Source organism: Leguminivora glycinivorella, chromosome 24 (genome assembly GCF_023078275.1).
Source record: "Leguminivora glycinivorella isolate SPB_JAAS2020 chromosome 24, LegGlyc_1.1, whole genome shotgun sequence".
Classification (NCBI taxonomy): Eukaryota; Metazoa; Arthropoda; class Insecta; order Lepidoptera; family Tortricidae; genus Leguminivora; species Leguminivora glycinivorella.
In genome coordinates, this window is record NC_062994.1 from 6,890,019 (window position 1) to 6,910,596 (window position 20,578).

At 38.8% G+C, this 20,578-nt stretch overlaps 3 protein-coding genes across 3 annotated transcripts; 1 reads left to right on the forward strand and 2 right to left on the reverse strand.

Moving 5' to 3' along the window:
- Nucleotides 1–5,950: 5,950 nt before the first annotated feature.
- On the reverse strand, nucleotides 5,951–7,851 carry LOC125238776 (cuticle protein 1-like). The gene is made up of 3 exons (XM_048146212.1): nucleotides 7,733–7,851; nucleotides 7,035–7,219; nucleotides 5,951–6,193 (listed from the first exon to the last, which is right to left on the reverse strand). Exons 1-3 carry the CDS (start codon nucleotides 7,745–7,747, stop codon nucleotides 6,130–6,132), a joined length of 264 nt encoding a protein of 87 aa, XP_048002169.1. The 5' UTR covers nucleotides 7,748–7,851; the 3' UTR covers nucleotides 5,951–6,129.
- A 1,110-nt stretch (nucleotides 7,852–8,961) lies between these two features.
- LOC125238774 (cuticle protein 1-like) lies at nucleotides 8,962–10,517 on the forward strand. The gene is made up of 3 exons (XM_048146210.1): nucleotides 8,962–9,129; nucleotides 9,476–9,726; nucleotides 10,324–10,517. The coding sequence occupies exons 1-3, from the start codon at nucleotides 9,115–9,117 to the stop codon at nucleotides 10,403–10,405; spliced, it is 348 nt and encodes a 115-aa protein (XP_048002167.1). The 5' UTR covers nucleotides 8,962–9,114; the 3' UTR covers nucleotides 10,406–10,517.
- Nucleotides 10,518–12,419: 1,902 nt separating this feature from the next.
- Nucleotides 12,420–17,927, reverse strand: LOC125238775 (cuticle protein 1-like). The gene is made up of 3 exons (XM_048146211.1): nucleotides 17,866–17,927; nucleotides 13,858–14,057; nucleotides 12,420–12,691 (listed from the first exon to the last, which is right to left on the reverse strand). The coding sequence occupies exons 1-3, from the start codon at nucleotides 17,878–17,880 to the stop codon at nucleotides 12,622–12,624; spliced, it is 285 nt and encodes a 94-aa protein (XP_048002168.1). The 5' UTR covers nucleotides 17,881–17,927; the 3' UTR covers nucleotides 12,420–12,621.
- Nucleotides 17,928–20,578: the final 2,651 nt, after the last annotated feature.

Below are 20,578 nucleotides of genomic sequence, written 5' to 3' on the forward strand. Positions count from 1 at the left end.
TCGGGGGTTAAAAGCAGAAAATTAAAAAAAAAACTGTAGGTACTCAGTCGCGAATGTTTATTGTCGCACATTTTGAATTTCGCGCCTTTTCTAGTGACGTACTTGCTTGACCAACTATAAATAAGTAATTTTATAGTAATTACGAACCAATCAGTCGATCTCTAAGTACTTGCAATTAACAAAGAATGCAATAAAAGGAATGCAGATAAGATGCACTCGATGCAGGCCAGTTAATAACGAAACTTGACCAATTTATTATAGCAACCCATTAAAAAACGATGTAGGAAGCGATATTCTATACGGTAATTGAAGCCCCGACTGCTGGTAAAATGGGTCGATGGCATAATGTAGTACGGAACCAATACCTAGTTATTTGTTTTACAGAGGCAAAGTTGTTTTCCCCTCACTAGCTCGGAAACACGTGTTTTGTCCTTTAATACCAGCGGGTAAAAACGCATTTTATCCACTAGTGGATAAAGTAATTTGACCTTGAATAAAGTCAAATTAACTGCTTTAAAATTGATAAAAGTAGGTGAATCTAGTAATAAAGATGATTTACCACCTGGTCGTGGAACTACTGGAAGCAGTGATAAACACATTTTGTGCGTTGTAGTTTCCTCGCTACAGTGAGGGGAAAAGTTTTGTGTTACACTCGGGTGCAAATGTATTTTACTTCTCGTGTGTTAAAAAACTCGCAAGTTCAGGATTCTATTCTCGAACCACTCGCTTCGCTCGTGGTTCAACTGTAGAATCCTTTCACTTGCTCGTTTTTCATTTCCACACTCGGCGTTAAAATACAACTTTGCCCCCTTGTATAACAAATAACTATTAATGGCACGTGCCAATAAGCAAGCGAAAGATTCCAATATTGAACCGCGAGCGTAGCAAGGAGAGGTTAAAAATTTTTAGGCCCTGAGTAAAACACTACATTTTTCACCACATCAAAACAAAGAAAGCACTAACTGTAAAACCTCAAAATAAATGAAATAGGTACATCAATTTATTAATAAATATTTACGATTCAAAACCATCATTAATAGGTAAACTCTACCAGCCAGCTTAAGACATCAAGTATGAAATTACGTTCCACTCTTGTGGGTAAAATGCAATTTTGCTATCAGAATAAGAATCAAGAGAGCCTTTACCGGTTGGTGTGGTGAAATGTAGTATTAGTATTTTGTGTTAAATAAAACTGAAATAGAATAATAATGTATAGTATGACCTGGGTGGCTAGCCGAATGGCACAATCGCTCACGAAACGCTCACGAAACGAAGCGCTAGTAGATATCTATCTCTATCGCGCTTGCGTATTGGCGCGACAGAGCCAGCGGCGTATCGCTTTCGTTTGGCGTCGGAGAAATGCCATTCGGCTACGGGGCCAGCTTGAGTTGAGTGGCCACATTAACTTCAGCTTCAACAAAGTTTTACATGGTTACATTCAGCATTACACCATCATCGATAACCTGTCAAAAGACCTTCCCAAGGTCGGACCCACCCGATGCGCCGCGTCACAAAAATGGCGGACGGATGACATTTCCCGCCAAAAACATACCACTTTATACCTTACAGTTATTCAAATAACCTCTCAACCGTGTGGTAAAGGAATAAGGTAGGTTTTTATATGATTTTGGGTTTATGGACTGTAGGTTGCAGTTTGCAAATTAAGGTGTCAATTATTATCAGTGATGTGAAAGTGATTTATCACGACGGCGTTTTTACGGTCTTCAATTAGTGGTCTGTGTGCCTTTTTTTGGGAAATTGGGCGTTTAACATTGAGGTGCGTCGTTTTATGAAAATTTGTCCTAAAGCAAGAGATTTTTTTTAAAATCTTTATTTAAGAGCTTCTCACCGAAGTGAACATGTCGCTCCGTAAAAATCAACATATAATTGTATTGTCTTACAATTGACTTATTCTATTACAAATAGCTAGCCTTTCTCACAAGCTGCAATATTGCTGCATTGTAGATTTGTATATTCATATTCATTTCCAAATTCTAAATTTGTGATTGAATACTTTACTTTACTTTAATCATGCATGTAAAACTATTTATTCCTGCTTGTTAAAGTCAACTTTTTATTTTTATTTTACTTGTATTATTTTTCAGAGCAAAGAATTCTGTAATAGCTATAAGTGGAAACTGTTTTGGCTTATGAGTTAACTATGTTTGTTTACCTTAATGTATTATTATGTGCTGTATGTTTCCCAAATAAATAAATAAATAAAATATCGCAATGGCGGCATCCGACAGCGGAGAAGCCAGAACCAGAACGCTATTGCAGCCCCCAACATCAAAACATAGTATGTAGTAAGTAGAATGGTCCGAATAAGCCAGTTGAATCCGAGCAGCTTCGTTTCGGACACATTCCATTATAACATGATAAACATATTCTAACACGCCACATTCGTCACAATTAGGGGAAGAAACTTTCTTCATCAAATAACCAAATTGATTCAATTGGATATATCCAAATAGACTGTATAAAGATAAATACAAAGATACATACAAACTTCTTCCTAGTGGTAAGTTGCAATGTGCTAGTTGCTATAAAATGGAACATTTTATAATGAAAAGTCTTTATAAACTTCTTCCCATCTTTTAAGGAACGTGCACTGATCCTACTAATAATTTGTGGTACTTACGGTGAGTTTTTTTTTTTTTATACTACGTCCGTGGCAAACAAGCATACGGCCCGCCTGATGTAAAGCGGTCACCGTAACCTATGGACGCCTGCAACTCAAACAGTGTCACAAGCGCGTTGCCACCCTATTAGAAACTTGTACACTCCCTGTAGTGTACTCCCTGTAGTGTAGTGTTGTAATGTGGTTGTCACAGCTCAACGAAGGTACGATGTTAGAGTCCGCAACGCTCTTAGGTAAATGAAACATCTCTACAGCTACAGGTCTCCATAGGTTACAATTACTGCTGATCACCCATTGGACCGTATGTTTTTGTAACGACGTTTTCATTGAATTGTATGAAGAATTCCTTTTTATTGAAATGAAATGAATTGAAATGAATTTGAAATGAATTTATTTGCGGAATACGGGTTACATAGGGTTGGTATAATATAATGACATGTTCTCCATATTCTACTTAAACAAGCATGCAAATTTTATGTATTTCTGGCGGATTGATGTTAATCAGTCCACCAAATACAAAGACCTAGCCTATTTACAAGTTTTAGCCAAACATGCATAATTATTATTAATAATTACATTAAAGATTTAAAAATTCATTAATGGAATAAATATTGTGATCGCATAACCAGTTATACAGAGCAGTTTTGAACTGATTGAGATGTAGATTTTTTATGTTCATAGGAAGCTTATTATATATTTTTACACACATAAAATATGGACTAAGCATTGTTTGTTTCAAGCGGGCTTTAGGTACACTCAATAGGTCTTTTTGTCTGGATATCCGGTCGTTGTAGGTTATAACCTCATAGTTTTTATTAAAATAATTTTGATTGCTGTGCACAAATACAGCTGTTTCGTATATATATAACGAAGGCAAAGACAAAAGTTTGTGATGTTCGAATATGGGTTTACAAGAGTCAAGTGGCTTAAGTGAAAATATAGCTCTGATACATTTTTTTTGTTTAACAAAAGCTTTTTGAATATCAGGGGAGTTACCCCATATGGTAAGTCCATATAGGAGAACAGACATTACGTAGCCATGATATGCTACAAGGGCTGCCTCACGCGATACCGATTCTCGTAACTTTCGGAGTGGAAAAATAAATTTATTCAATTTTTTACAGACATTTTCAACATGAATGTTAAAGTTACAATGCTCGTCTAAATGTTAATGAATGTTAATATTAATGAATGTTAAGCGTTCTTAACATAGGTTGACATGCATTCTACATACCGTACACATAAAGAAAGAATTCAACATAAAAATTCTTACAACATTTTAAAGATCAGTTGAACACGGACGAAACCAAAAATGGCGTATTTATGATTATGGTTTATTAATTTAAAATGAAATTTCCTTCATGACCTGACGTGGACGAACATTTATATTATTCTGCAAGCCTAGCGCGAAACGAAGACTCTAAAATACGAAGATTGTATGTTCGTCTGCCTTATGCCATACTTCGGAGACTGGCGATCAAATTTATGAAAGAGGCGCGTTCCTAGCACACAGTCTAAGCTCGTGTAGGTGAACGGTGAAAAATCCATCGATTTATTTAATATTTATTATTCAAAATCATCAATTATTCATAATTTACAGGAAAATTCTACCAGTGGCCCAGTTTTCGAAACTACAAGTTACAATTTACAAGTAATAGTCACTGTCTATGTGACAAGTTGAAAGGAGACTTCCACTTGTAACTTGTAACTTTCAGCTTTGAGAAATGGGTAGCTTAAAACTTGAAGTTAAAATTAATATGAAATAACTTTAAACTCTTGTAGATATATACAATACAATTTTGCTATACTTTTTCGAAGAATCAAACGAGCTTGTACCAGTTGGATTGATGAACATTAAATGTTGTAATAAAATTATTCTATTTTTAAATAAAACTTCGTGAAGTGGATGAAAACTAACGCTAGACGGAACTAGCACAACGTCCCTACGTCTAGTTTTCTCCTGAAGTAGGTCAGCGATTGCAATAGCTTTAACGTGAGGTCGTTATCGGTAGCAGTACCTAATTAATATGTACTTTACATAATTTGAGGCTTTATCTTTTAGAGTCAGAGTTAAGATTATGAGTTTTGTCAGCATATAAATGTATACTTACATTGTTGATAGTTCATTGCCAATGTGAATTTTCACTAAGTGGACTGTCATTTTGATAGTTCAAAAACTGATAAGTTGAATTTTATAGCTATTTTGCTATTATTACTCGGTAGCCTCGCTACGCTCGTGATTATATTTTAGGATCTTTTGCTTGTTCGGATATCAATCAATTTCAATTTTTTAAAATCAAATCAAAGAGTTTTTTAAACAAGTTAGTACCATTGTAAAAAGGCAACTACACACTTACACAGGTATTACAGGTATTTGAAGATTACAACTTCGTAATTAAGTAGGTAGGTTACTTCTAAATACCTGACAGATGGCCAAGGAACAATACAGACAGAAATTGCTGTCTTCCTGCCTGCGACGGCTGTGACTAAGGTTGCCGAAGCTCAACGCGGGTGCAGTGCTTCAGCGTCGGCAACGCGCATGTGACACCTCACCTCTGGAGTTTCAGGTGTCTATACGCTAGTGTCTGCTTACCGTCAAGTGACAGTACCAATATAGTAATCAAGTAAAACAAATCTTAATTTATTAGTCAATATCAAATTCAATTATAATTATTAAAACAAGCCTATTATTTCTCAATAACATTTCAATGAACCTGCATTAAATCTTCTGATATTACCAACACAAATTAGCAATACGGACTTTACAACACTTTAAAATAATAGCGGAAAAAAATATGAACACCATAAATTTTCGCGCCACAAACATAAAAAGAACTGTGGCCAATTTCGGAACTAAACTTTCTCTATACAACTTAACTTCTATGCGTAGACAGTGGCGCTGCTATCGAGGATATTAATAAAGTTGTAGTATAACTTTTTAATTACCTATCTGTCAGCGTGAAAGCGTGGGTGCGTTTCGGGTTTAACTTTCTTTTGCCATAATAATATTTATTATTTTCTGTTAATAGTTGTAATTTCTGTATAAAAAAAAGTGGCTCCTCAGTTCCTTTGGTTATTTTACTTATTTTAGATTTAGAATACTGTAACGGAGCGGGCTTAGTTAAATAAAATAGGTAAATGAAACACAGATATACTATTTTTGGTAAATGTATATTGTCAAATACTACAAAATGTAGATGAACTTCGTTTAAATCGTACAAATGTAACCTCTCCTCGGTGTATGGATTCCACTCTCCTATTCTTTGCTTCATTCAACTTCATTGATAAAAATACTAACCAATTTTTGTTACCTATTATTTACATCTTCTTTCGGAATTTTGTTTTCTTTTGTTTGTACTTTTTATACATACGAAAAGTTAAATTTTAAACGAATTTACAATTTACATCACAATTTATATCATTTTACAATTACGCACAGAAAACCACGCGCCATTATGAATGACACGGCCTATGTTGTCACAGTAGATTTAGAAGCAGTACGGATAGTTGGGGCACAGAGCGGGGTCGAAGTCCGCGGGGTACCGGATAGCTCTGTAAAAAAAAAAGTTAGTAAATGATTTTAGATTTCCTATATTTCCCTCGGCTTCGCCCGCGTGCTAATATAATCTTGTTTTCCCATATAAACTTTGGATCCCCATTCCACCCCCATAGGAGGTGAATTAGGCATCCCGTCCGGGGTATAGCATTTAGAGAGAACAGTACTTGCTCAACAGCATGCATAGCAGCTAAACGGACAACCGGGAGGTCCCAGTCGGGTATGGGCATGCCATCTAGGGTATGGCAGGCGGCTCAGGATGGCTGGTTGTATGACATAGAGAGCGCAACGTAATGCTATCTCTGTTTAGCTACAGAAGGTGGCTAGAGAGTCATCATCATCATCAATGGCCTCTAACATCAATAATATGATGGGTTAACGAGCGTCCATTAGATTGCGGCACTTCCGCAAATGGCTAGTGAGCCCAATGCGAGAGCGGCAGCAGCGACCGCAAAGCTGGCAGGAGAATGTTGCCGTGTCCAGTGACAGAGGTTGGTTAGCGCGCTGGTGTCTTAATTCTCGCCTAGAGTGAAGAAGGTCAAACCATGCTTGGTCGTGTGCAACTACTCCTTCACCCAGGGTCTTCCTCCAGTGATCGCGGTCCTCAGCTTCCATTTCCCAGTCGATAGGATTGATCCGGAAGGACAACATATCACGCTTCGCACTGTCCTTAAAACGAAGCATGGGTCGCCCAACCGATCGTTTAGCATACGCTATTTCGCTCAGGAGAGTCTTACGTGGCAAACGAGAGGGCTCCATCCTGTGCACGTGCCCCAACGAGTGTAGCCGTCTCTGTTTCAAGAGAGCTGAAGAGAGCTGTGGCTAGAGAGTACTTACTCAAAAACAGGCATGGCAGCTGAGCGGACAACCGGGAGATCCCAGTCGGGTATGGGGATCCCTTCTGGGGTATGGCGGGCTAGCACGGCCGGGTCGCACAGAGGGTAGTTTGGGCAGATCGCCGGGTGGATGCCGTGGGGGAAGTCGTTGGCGAGGGCCACGGCGGCGAGGGCGCAGATGACGAGCTGTGGATTGAGAATGGATAAGGTAAGTTGGATGTGGTAAATTTATTCATGGTACACACATAATTATCTACATAAGTATTTTGTATGCAAGTAAAACAGTAAGCAGTTTCCGGAAACGGAAAATATGAGAAGGTTAGGTGCACTAACTGGTGCCTGGTATGTTTTTGTCCCATAAACCAGGATATCGTCACTTCTTTGACCCCCCCCCCCTCATGGGACCCCCCATGGGATACAGGCCCCCCCCTGTACCCCTTCATGGGATACAGGCGTGATTGTATGTATGTTTGAAAGAAAAAAAAACTTGTATCTTCTTCTGCCAGTGAAAAGACAAATGTAATAACTATGTGAGGGGTGCACATTAGAGTTACTAAGTTTTAACTTTGAGTATCAGTATGAGATACGATTATTTTTCAAAGTAGTGACGATATATTTTATGTTAGTGTGTATTTCAGTATTTAAATTTCAATACGAGTACTTGTAGTTATTGAGCATTCGAAATTTTGTTGATCTTACCACTTTGGTGAACATGGTGCTAGTATTTTCTCGACTGTTGGAGTGAGACTGATAATTTCTCAATTAATGAATAGCTATTTATATTACTGATAATTCGAATAGTAGTAGGTATAATGCCTAATTGGTAGCAAATTTTAAATCAAGTTTTTTACTAATTACATCGTTTCTTTTTACTACATTCTTGTCTTCATTAGATGCACCTATTTAATTGAATTAATGATATATTTAATGAATTTATTAAAGCTATAAGTATTCCTGCGGAGATGTCCGCTATGGGATAAAATGGGCTTAATAAGTTGTAGTGTAATTGTGGCGTAGGCGAGAGGCTGGCAACCTGTCACTGTAATGTCACAATTTTAGTTTTCTTTCAACCTCTTTTTACCAAGAGTGGCACTGAAACTTGAGTAGTTTATGTGCTCTGCCTACCCCTTTATGGAATACAGGCGTGATTGTATGTATGTATGTAAGTTGTAGTGTAGGGCGACAGCATTTCACAGTAATATCACAATTTAGTTTTTTTGTCACTCTTTAATTGCTATGAAGTTTAGTGGAATTTGAGCAGTTTCTTGTTAGCTGGCGACCGGTCTGGCTCAGTCGGTAGTGACGCTGCCTGCTGAGCCGCGGTCCTGGGTTCGAATCCCGGTAAGGGCATTTATTTGTGTGATGAGCACAGATATTTGTTCCTGAGTCATGGATGTTTTCTATGTATATAAGTATGTATTTATCTATTTAAGTATGTATATCGTCGCTTAGCACCCATAGTACAAGCTTTGCTTAGTTTGGGGCTAAGTTGATCTGTGTAAGGTGTCCCCAATATTTATTTATTTATTTATTTACTTCTTTTGGTAAAACTAGCGATGGCGTTAGTTTAATGCATATAGTGTAGGTATGTGTACTTACCCTTAAATTAAGTTGTTTCGTTCTCGTTAAGCACCTGTATCACTTACGTACTTACTACTTAGTCTTTAGTTTATAATAATTAATTGAAACAGGTTATAATTTATGTTACCACAAACAAATAAGAATTTCGATTAGTGTTAATTTGAAGTACTTAACCAGGCACTAAATTAATTGAAAAATCCAATTACATAGCGTTAAGAGTTGCAAACTACCTTTAAAGCTCTTTAACCTTTGTATATCGTACACTAATTACAAAAATAAACAAAAACTAACCTAATATCGGTGCGATTATGATTTACTAATTCTATAGACTTACCGCGAACATTTGTGCAAGTGTCTCTGTCACTCTAATTACGTTTTAATTTGAGGGAAAGAGAAATATGTAATTTATTTATTTAAAGAAATTAGTATAAATAATTGGTGTTGGGACGAAAACATCAGTCTTTGTTCAGTCATCAGCTGTTGGGAAGACAACTAGAAAAATGTTCACTAAAGTGGTGAGAACTGTTAATTTTTATTAGTGTATCATATGGTTGGTGTGTGGTGTCCAATTCAGTGGGTTATAATTGGGATTGTCTTCGCGTATAAGAGTGTTTTCATGGTCTGGCCTAGCGCGTAGTGACCCTGCCTGCAAAGCCGCGGTCCCGGGTTCGAATCCCGGTACGGACATTTATTTGTGTGATGAGCACAGATATTTGTTCCTTTTCTATGTATATAATTATGTATTTATCTATATAAGTATGTATATCGTCGCCTAGCACCCATAGTACAAGCTTTGCTTAGTTTGGGGCTAGGTTGATCTGTGTAAGGTGTCCCCCAATATTCATTTATTTATCATTACAGATCCTCATCTGCGCCATCGCCGCCGTAGCTTTAGCCATCGAATACCCTCCCGGAATCAGCCCGGTCCTCTGCCCGAACTACCCCAACTGTGACATGGAGCTCTTAGCCCGTTACACCCCCCTCACCCTCCCTGAGTACGAGATCCCGTACGGACGGATGGCGTACGCTGCCCCGTACCCCTACCCGTACCCTTACCCGTACCCTATTGCTGCCCCTTTGCCGGCTGCCCCGGTCGTAGCTCCAGTTGCTGAGTAAGTAAAGATTGACTTTAAAGAAGAATCCTCCCTTAGAGGCGCGCCCCACAGTGTGAAAAACGTTGGTTTATCTAAACAAATTCATTCTTAAACGTCTTCGATGAAATGTACCTACATATGAGAGATCAATCAATAATAACTCGTTATAATAACTTACTTCAGACTTTTCTATCAGCACACTTGTTTGACTAGCTATATAGCATTCATTAAACATATTCCCCGAAGATTACCAAGGATTATTTATATAGGATTACATACTTCATACTAAGAATCGTACCTCGATTGTTTAGCGCCACCTATTAAATACTATCGTAACTACACCGATGATTCCTACAAAATATTTTTCCAAATTAATGTGCATTGACATGATATCATGATTTTAAAATAAAGAAATATGTCATTTGTTCCTATAAAACATAAAAACATGCAAAAATATTTCCTTTTAGGCTAAGAACAGCGCCATCTAGTTTTAAGCCTAAAAAACCCACACATTTCAGGGGTACGCTTTTTTGTATGGGCTTTGACAGTCCAGTATTAAATCGTTCTTGATGATCACTAACATTATACTGTGCTAACATTTTACAAATATTACAGGCCCGCCGCCATGCCCTCCGCTCCACTGTACCCCGCCGACGTTGACCCCGCGTCGTGCCCCAACTATCCGTACTGCGCTTAATTATACTGTGACATTGTAGCGTTAACATAACCTCCAGTGTGTGGTTGTGTGGTCAGCAAAAATAAATGTTCACTTCATACAGATGAAATTTTAATTTTTCTATTTTTACAATGTGCAATCATAATTAAAAAAAAGTCTCAATGATTACATTGTTAGGTAACTGTTGGTGTCTATATAAAGAAAACCCTAACAAAATAAAGTAAATAAAATCCTTTACATTAGTGTTCTAATTACTTAGTATGTTTTATACAAAAATAAATCAACATACTTACAATATATTTTGTTTTAAATCTCTATCGTATGAGTCTGGATCATGCTTTTCTTCAAAATAACTATATTTTTTGTGTAGGTAAGTACGTATTTTTGTACAAATTGATATTTTAGACTCAATTTCCTCTAATTTTTTATGTATGTCCACCAAAATTAGAAACGATTTTGATAGCTCAGCGCAAGTAAACGTCATAAACTCATAATTTCTTTAAAAAATGACTTTTAAAACAACACGACCGGGTTTGTTCAAATCGCTGCAAATTCAGCCTGGTACAACTCTAGACATAATCTAGACAAACTATAGGCTTTAGTGTAATGTAGTCAGGCAGGAAAGTTTCAAATTCCACTTTCACTGCGCCAAGGTTAGGAACAGGATTTGTTCCTACCTAGGCTAGGTATAGTCCAGCAACATTACTGTCCGACTAACATACTAACTAAACGGAGATTATTTATAATCAGTACCTATACATATAATATTCTAAATAAAAGTACACAACCTGTAATAGTATTTTATGCAACCGGTGTTAATAAAGATGCCACGAGTATTTTTTGACTCATTTAAACACCGTTGCATACAATACCTTTTCTACGACCATGCATTTAATTTTTAATAGTTGTCTGGAATAACTTCCGTGAAATTCACACCTGTATTTTGACGCAAAGGTTTACACTGCCAGCTTCCCGCGCATGCGAGCGGTAATGAAAAAATTGAAAACGCATTGTTTGGCTTTGTAACCATGGCAACGCATTGTTATAGCGTGACGGGGGCTGGCTTTGGGGAATAGACTTTTATGTAGGGTTTTAAAGATCTAGGTACGCTATACGGAATGCAACCAAAGATTTATATAGGCTATTTGCCTCCTAGTCAAATCAGCTTCTTTTTAACTATAATAAATAATTAATTCGAACGACTTTCTAAATATGGAATCAAATTGTATGACGTCACGGTCAATTCATTACTTTATTTATTTCTACCTGACTTAGTAAATAGAAATTGGATTTAAAAATAACGTCTGTCCATGTTTTTCTTGTAATTATATCATGTGCTAACGCTTCCGTAGTGGCTCGACGGAGCTGCATTTCCATCGTTGCGTAGATTCAATGATTGTCACTTTGCCCAGGCCGGCAGTTATGAAATCTACACTTATTGCTTTAATAATGCAGTAATTTTAAGTGTAAATTGATACGATTTGAATTGTGCTCACCGATGCATGACCAATATACAGTCAACCAATTGGAACCCTAAGCCACTGTACAACTATGTCATAGTGACGTTATAAATCAGCTAACGTATCATGCTTCCAATTTTATCACTTATCCGCGTGGATAAGACATCTGTCACTCTCACACTGACATACCTGCCAAAGCGTGACGGATGCTTTATCCACGTGGATAAGTGATAAAATTAGAAGCATAATACGCCGGCAGATTGTAAGAAATCTCTTACTGCTTGTCATTTTGACATGGTTGTAGAGTGGCCTATGGTTCCAATTGGTGGACTCGGTGGACTATTATATGCTAAAGGATAGTAAGGGTCATCATCCTCCTTGCGTTATCCCGGCATTTGCCACGGCTCATAGCCTGGGGTCCGCTTTGACTACTAATCCCAAGATTTGGTGTAGGAACTAGTTTTTACGAAAGCGACTGCCATCGGACCCCAGGCTCCCATGAGCTGTGGCAAATGCCGGGATAACGCAAGGAGGATGATGATGACTTAGATTAAGAAACAAAACGAAAAAGTATAAAAAAACACTTTTTATTTACATTTTTACACATTTTCTATAAAAACCAAATGCTGTATTTACATTTTTACATCAAAATATGGCAGTGTTTCAGTACAATTTATAAACAATCCGAACTGGCTGTTAAGAATTAAAAAGTCAGTTTAAAAAGTTGAGCGTTCGGGAATGTTCTAGGTTGTCTATGGTAGCCAAACGTCAGTAGAATCACCAGCAGTAGGGGTAGTTAGGGCACAGAGCAGGGTTGAAACTGGCGGGGTAGCGGGCACCTCCTTGTCTGAAAAGACAAATTAATATAATTAATAAATCGCTCATAAATAGCCAAATTAAAGATTTGTCAGCGAGCAATGGAGCGCAGCTATTTAAGTGTCACAAAGACGAATCGCTCAAGAATAAAATGTTGTATTAGAAGTAGCTCCGGGTATCTGGGTATATGGCCTGTATAGTTTAGAGTGATATATGTTTTCTGGCACATGCCCCTGGCATACATATGCCCCGTAGCCGAATGGCATTTCTACGACGCGAAACGATAACCTAACTACAAAATTAAAATTTTGAAAAAACCCCCGACTGCGACATAGTAGACCGATTTTCATGAAACATGGATGGCTAAGAACACTCCCGACTAACTCAGCTTTCAGACAAAAAAAAACTAAATCTAAATCGGTTCATCCGTTCAGGAGCTACGATGCCACAGACAGACAGACAGATAAACAGACAGACAGACAGACAGACAGACAGACGGACAGACGGACAGACGGACAGACGGACGGACAGACAGACAGACAGACACATGAAACTTATAACACCCCGTCGTTTTTGCGTCGGGGGTTAAAAACGAAACGCCGCGAAAGGTAGAAAGGTGTCGCGCCAATACGCAAGAGCGATGGAGATAGAATATCTACGAGCGTTTCGTTTCGTGAGCGTTTCGTGAGCGTTTGTGGATTCGGCTACGCACGAGGATATATTCAGTAGAAGAAGGTAGAAAAATAAAAACTAAGACGTAAGGGTTGACATGAGTTTTCAAAATACATACTTACTTATAGGAGTGGTAGGGTAGTCTCACTAAGGGACAGGCATACTAACAGAAGTTTGTCTAGCTATAGCACATCAGGGGCAAAATAGGGGTAGTTGGGGCATACTCATAGGTTAAAAGAGATACTTACTCGCTACAGGGGCAGCAGCATAAGAATAGCTTCACTGGGAAACGGGAATGCTATCTAGGGTATGCGTGGTTAGCCCGTCAGGAGCACAGTAAGGGTAGTTAGGTATACTACTGTGTCGAAAGAGATACTTACTCAGCAACTGGCGCAGCAGAGGCAACAGGAGCAGCAGCGTAAGGATAGCTCCATTGGGGGATGGGCATGCCGTCAGGGGTATGTCTCGCTAGCGCGTCAGGGGCACAGTAGGGGTAGTTGGGGCACACTGCTGGGGTATACTTACTCAGCAACTGGCGCGGCAGGAGCCACAGGAGCGGCAGCGTAAGGATAGCTCCATTGGGGAATGGGCATGCCGTCAGGAGTATGCCTGGCTAACGCGTCAGGGGCACAGTAAGGGTAGTTGGGGCACACTGCTGGGTGGACACCGGCCGGGTACTCCCTCGCCTGGGCAAGGGCTGCCGCGACAACGGCGCAGATGATCATCTGGAATAAAGAGTTTAGAGTCAGTTTATAAATCATTAAACATACAATGTATGAATGAAAAAGTAACCAACACCTGCCTGACCTGCTCCGGACTGATATCAAAAATATTGTATATGCGAGGATCGCGATGGTTTATGTTGTCCCTTGTTTTTATATGATATTATTCAATAATATTCATGATTCAATTTAAATTTAAAAGTGGAAAAAATATCGATCTGGGAAACATGAAGTTACCGCTTGTTTGTAGAAGATTTCGCTAGTCTCCTAAAATATCGTCTATAAATACCCAAGGTCTTAGTAAATATTTCAGGCATACATAGAAATCGTTAAAAAATGTTTTGATTTTAAAATATTGGTAGGCATTAAAAACACGAGGAAACCGGACTAATTCCAATAAGGCCTAGTTACCCTTCGGGTTGGAAGGTCAGATGGCAGTTGCTTTCGTAAAACTAGTGCCTACGCCAAATCTTGGGATTAGCTGTCAAAGCGGACCCCCGGCTCCCATGAGCCGTGGCAAATGCCGGGATAACGAAAGGAGGATGAGTAGGCATTAAAAAGGAGCTGAAGTTCGAATTCACAAGTGATGAAAAACACGTTACAGCTAAAACAAAACTAGGTGCAGATTTAATCGATAATCCATTCATAGGTAAGTAATTAATTACTTACTTAATTAAAACATTGTAATCCTCGAAAACTACGAAACACCCTTGCAATACGCACATTATGGATCGATTACAATTCGGCACGCGAAACGGTGCGTGGCCATTGAGCAACTATATTTAGTGCGTAGCAGTTACAGTCGAATTTGTCAATCAATGATGACCAGCAATAAACGCTGGTGGCCTAGCGGTAAGAACTAGGCTTGTGTCGTTCACGAACTATGAACTGTTAGGAATAAAATCCCATCAATGACCGAAATGAACTGAATCTTTCCGTGCTCTGAGAATCGGTCTTTGCTCATTTAGTTCAGTATAGGATCAGTGAGCGCGAGCGGTTCGGAAAGAGAACGAGTGTGTGACTGCGCCGAGCGAGAGCGAGAGCTACTTAGCAGAGCAACAAAAAAAGTCTAGTTTTCATATTAAACTTTGGTTACTTACAACCTTTCGGCCCGGAATGTTACTATCTGTGGACTACTCGTATCATTTTGACACTATTCGGTCCCATTCGTTCTGATCTTTCCGACCGCAGTGGTCGCTGGTCTGGCTGAACTAAATGAGCAAAAGACCTAAAAGAGCGAACTAGTTCGTGGGAGCGATTGAACGAGATCGGAGCGCTCCGATCAACGAACGAAACGGCACAAGCCTAGTAAGAACCTGTGACTTTCTATAGAGGTCGCGGGTTCGAGTTGAGCCCCGGTTCGTACCAAATAGTTTTTCGGAACTTATGTATGAAATGTTATTTGATATTTGCAAGCCAAAACATCGTGAAGAAACCGGGCTAATCTTAATAAGACCTAGTTACCCTTCGGGCTGGAAATGTCATGTCAGATGGCAGTTGCTTTAGCGTACGTAAAAACTAGTGCCTACGCTACATTTTGGGATTGGATGTCAAAGCCGACTCCAAGCTTCCATGAGCAAGGAGGATGAAATGAATCTTCTATCTAAATATAGTTCACTGCCATCAATTAATTTATTAAGTATGTATGTGACTATGACTCTTATAGCATCTTACCCATTGTATGATCAAGGATACTATACAAATTATTCACTGTGGGTGCAAGGTTTATATGACAACTGTCATTGTTATTCTAATGCAATCACATCGCTTAAGGCGAGACTATTTACATTTGACCTCTAAGTACGCATCCTTTGTATTTGGTTAGGATTTAAAGTATGAAAAACACAAAAACTAGAAGGCATCCAAAAAAAACATCATAGAAACACATTGTAAAAAACCTAACCTAGGCTGCCGTCAGCAGCGGGACAGGGCCCAAGCTGCCGGTGCCTTCAATGGTTGTACCCGGGCGTTTTCCAAAATAAATCTCGAATATCCAATTTCACCAGATCAGGACGTGTTTGGGCTCATTCTTTTCAGAATCATGAGCTGATTCGACCCCGACGAAAAAAAAATGTGTCCCAAATTATAAATATTCGAGATTTACGGAGTTAGGAAATTGTCGGTATTTATGTTACTCTAATGCGTCTTAATTGGGTTAGTACTTAGTGTGAAAGAGATTTAAAAATTTGTATTCTCTAACATTCATATAACTATTTAAAATTGCAAACGGGACTTAATCGCGTATTTACTATGTTTTAAACACTGTGTTTTAAACACTAACCTCCGACGTTTCAAGGACGGCATTGTCCCCGTGGTCTCGGAGCAGACTCAGTTTAAATCAGTGATTCATATAACTGCCTGTTTTTGTGTACCTATGCCATACGATTAAAATAAAAAAGTGTAAAAGAGAGAGATATTCTCAATTAGTACCAACTTCTAAACATATATTATGTATAATGTCACAGTTTCGTTTTCTATCGACCCCATATATGCCAAGAGTGGCACTGAAACTTGAGTTTCATGTGCTCTGCCTAGCCCTTCATGGGATATAGGCGTGATTGTATGTATGTATGTATAATAATAATAATAATAATATATACTTTATTGTGCACCACTTATTAAAAGGAGATTACATTAATAAAACGATTAAAACTAGGTAACAACAGGCGGTATGGGTATGTATGTATGTATGTACCAACTTCTGGTTTCGCGGTAAGGCCTCTCATTCTTGAGCCAGCTACTTGGAGTCTCTCAAGGTACTCACTCATAGTAATAGTGCCTTAAAATGCTGGTTGGCTTATATTGTTTTTGTAGTCAGGGTCAAAGTTAAACTGGTCATAAGCGAATGCTTTGTATGCTAGTGTGATAGTATGTAGGTGTGGAATGAATTGTAATGTTCGTTACTACATCTTAATCATTAACAGGCGTGTTTTGTTTGATTTTATAATGATTGAACTTATGAATTTATTATCAATAGGTACGTTGTAGTTTTATTGGATGTTAACAAATTCTTTATTGCACGTATTTGTTAAGATTAATCTTTAACATTTATTTTATCGACAGGTGACATCATGACATGTTATGAGCAGGGATTGAATTTCAGGCAGGCAATCATGCACGGGAAGCATGGTCGCGCGATAGACGATAAAATATCAGGCCGTCCCTATCGCACTTACAAGTAGTGGGATAGGGACGGCCTGCTATTTTATCGTCTATCGCGCGACCATGCTTCCCGTGCTGGTCGCGCGATAAATGATATAACATCAGGCCGTCCCTTTCGTACTATTTGTAAGTGCGATAGGGACGGCCTGATATTTTATCGTCTATCGCGCGACCATGTTATCGGTGCAGGAGTGAGTCAATATAGAGATATCAGTTAACTAGAGATTGCTCAAAATATAACATTTGGTACACAGAGTTTTTCGGAACTTATGTGCGAAATGTCATTTGATATTTGCCAGTCGCTTTTCAGTGAAAGAAAACATCGTGAGGAAACCGGACTAATTCCAATAAGGCCTAGTTACCCTTTGGGTTGGAAGGACAGATGGTAGTCGCTTTCGTAAAACTAGTGCCTACGCCAAATCTTGGGATTAGTTTTCAAAGCGGACCCCAGGCTCCCATGAGCCGTGGCAAACGTCGGGATAACGCAAGGAGGATGATCTGTGATAGGGAAAGGGTCCTTCCATGTCATTACTAGTAAACATTGATAAAGGGAAGAATCAAGTCTATTTCAAGTTCTAAACTCTAGATGAGATTTTTTGAACCAAGTTTAAGTTCTAGATTACTAATTGTTATAAATACTAGTACTTACAAGTTTGGCGAACATGGTGGTATCCTCTCGACGGTTCTCGTGAGACTGATAGCGGGTGCAGTTGCGCGTGCGCATTTATACTCTCCTGCCGTTCTGCGCATGCGGAAATAGGTCAAAGGCACGATTACCTGCTGGGATAAAGGGTGGAGGGCCTACCGTGAACAATCCTTATGGGGAAAGTGTGTGTCTGTTTGTTTGTCAGTCTTTCACGGCAAAACGGAGCGACTAACTGACGTGAATTTTTACAGCTTGGCAAAATAGAGTGGAAATAGATTTTTAGGGTTCCGTAGTCTACTAGGAACTCAGCTTGACCGTTAGCACTAGAAACCAGAAATTTGTTACCAATATGTATATCAATCACGCCGACAAAGTGCAAAAATAAAAAGTGGAAAAAAGTGTTTTATTAGGGTACCCCCCCTACACGTAAAGTGGGGAATGATTTTTTTTTCATTGCAATCCTAACTTGATAATATAAATATTTTCGGAAATAATCGCTCCTAAAGGAAAAAAAAGTGTGTCCCCCCCCTCTAACTTTTGAACCATATGTTTAAAAAATATGAAAAAAATCACAAAAGTAGAAATTTACAAAGACTTTCTAGGAAAATTATTTTGAACTTGATAGGTTCGGTAGTTTCTGAGAAAAATAAGGAAACTAGGCGAAACTCAGAAAAGTTTATGTGACATTTTTACTCTCGAAATGTGATCAGGAACATACTGTTAATATTGGTTTTTCATGTTACACCTAGATATACGTATACGTTTATATTTGGGCCCAGGTATCTGTTTAGATCTAGACTCGCAACTACCTTTAGGTAGGTGTTAATCTGCCGGTAATCCTACTTGGCAAATCTCAATAAAAATGTAGATCACTTATACAATAAATATTATGTGTAGGTGAACTCATTTGATCGTCCATTTTAGGGACATGACATTTTCAAGTGAAGCAAATCATTTAAGTTTTATATGCGATGCGATAAAAAGCTACTTATACCAAAGATATAAATAAATAAATATTATAGGACATTTTTACACAGATTGACTGAGGCCCACGGTAAGCTCAAGAAGGCTTGTGTTGTGGGTACTCAGACAACGATATATATAATATACAAATACTTATATACATAGAAAACATCCATGACTCAGGAACAAATATCTGTGCTCATCACACAAATAAATGCCCTTACCGGGATTCGAACCCGGGACCGCGGTGCAGCAGGCAGGGTCACTACCGACTGAGCCAGACCGGTCGTCCAAGATATATCCGTTAAGATCAAAGAGGATCGAGTATTATAGAGAGTTACTGTCGAAGTAAAATGTGTAATCACAGTGCATAGACTGCTATCTCTTGACACAGGCTTGAAACTTTTGAACCTCAGTTTTGACAATTTGACCCATATTCTTAGCTTGATATGTCTTAAAATGTCAAATATTAATATTAGCGCCATTTAGCTGAGCGTACCCCAAAGGTGTAATGCCATCTAGGCCACCGTACCTTTTTCTGTATGGTACTGAGGTACGTTTTTTTCTTAGACTTTTTTCGCGTAGGTACATGTATTTCACTTTGCAGTTTAAATACGCTAAAGGATATGGGTCAAATTGAAAAACCCGGCCCCGTAGCCGAATGGCATTTCTGCGACGCAAAACGCCACCGAAACGCCGCAGAAATGTAGTCTGGCTCTGTCGCACCAATACGTAAGAGCGATAGAGATAGATAGCTACGAAAGAGATATTATCGTGAGCGTTTCGTGCGTTTAGCTTTCGGCTACGCACACTGAGGTTCTAAAAGTTATAATCTGAATTAAGAGATATAAACTGTGTAAAGACACTATGAATTGAGCACAGTATAATAAAGAGTACTGCGTACAGTATGGGCACTCCCGCTCCCCGCTGAAAATGCCGCCCACCCCCTCTCGGTTACCTCACAGTTACCGCCTGTCAAAAACGCGAACAGTCGACCTGTCATACTGCACTCATACAAGCATAGTACGCGTTCACGTAGCTTAGACTGTTTGCTAGGAACGCGCCTCTTTCATATATTTGATCGCCAGTTTCCGAGGTGTGCTATGAGTATTATGAATTATGACAACAATATTCGTCAACGATACAAAAAAATGTTGTATCTAGTGTGAAAAGGTTTTCCTTCGTTTTTTTCCGGAAACGTTTGTATTAGTCAGTAAGTGTTGTACTGAAATAGCATGACACGTTCGTACCTACCTTTCCGTTAGAATACTAAGGTGAAACTTTTCGCACTACGTCTGTACATCTCTTCCTCATTTATTTGGATGTAGAATCTAGAAAAAATAAATAAAAAAATCCAGCTTATATTTTGACTAGGGTATTTACAAATAATAGGTACAGTTGATATTGAGTTGTATCCGCGCGAGTCACTTGACGTATTTGGTGTTCAAAGCCAATTTTGCCAATACATATCATCGCTTTAGCATAAATTAAATATAACAACATCATACCATCCCATACATTAAAATGCGACCGCCTAAGACCGCGCTTACACTCCACCACACATAGATGGCGCCACAAAAAATGTCTTGTAGCTTTCGATTATACTTGTAGATGGCGTTAAGTGTCACTTTTGACATAGATTTACGGCTCGGAATTGACACTTAATGCCAATCTACAAATAATCGGTGGCAACAAGGCATTTTTTGTGGCGCCATCTATGTGTGGTGGAGCGCGTTCGTAGGCGGTCGCATTT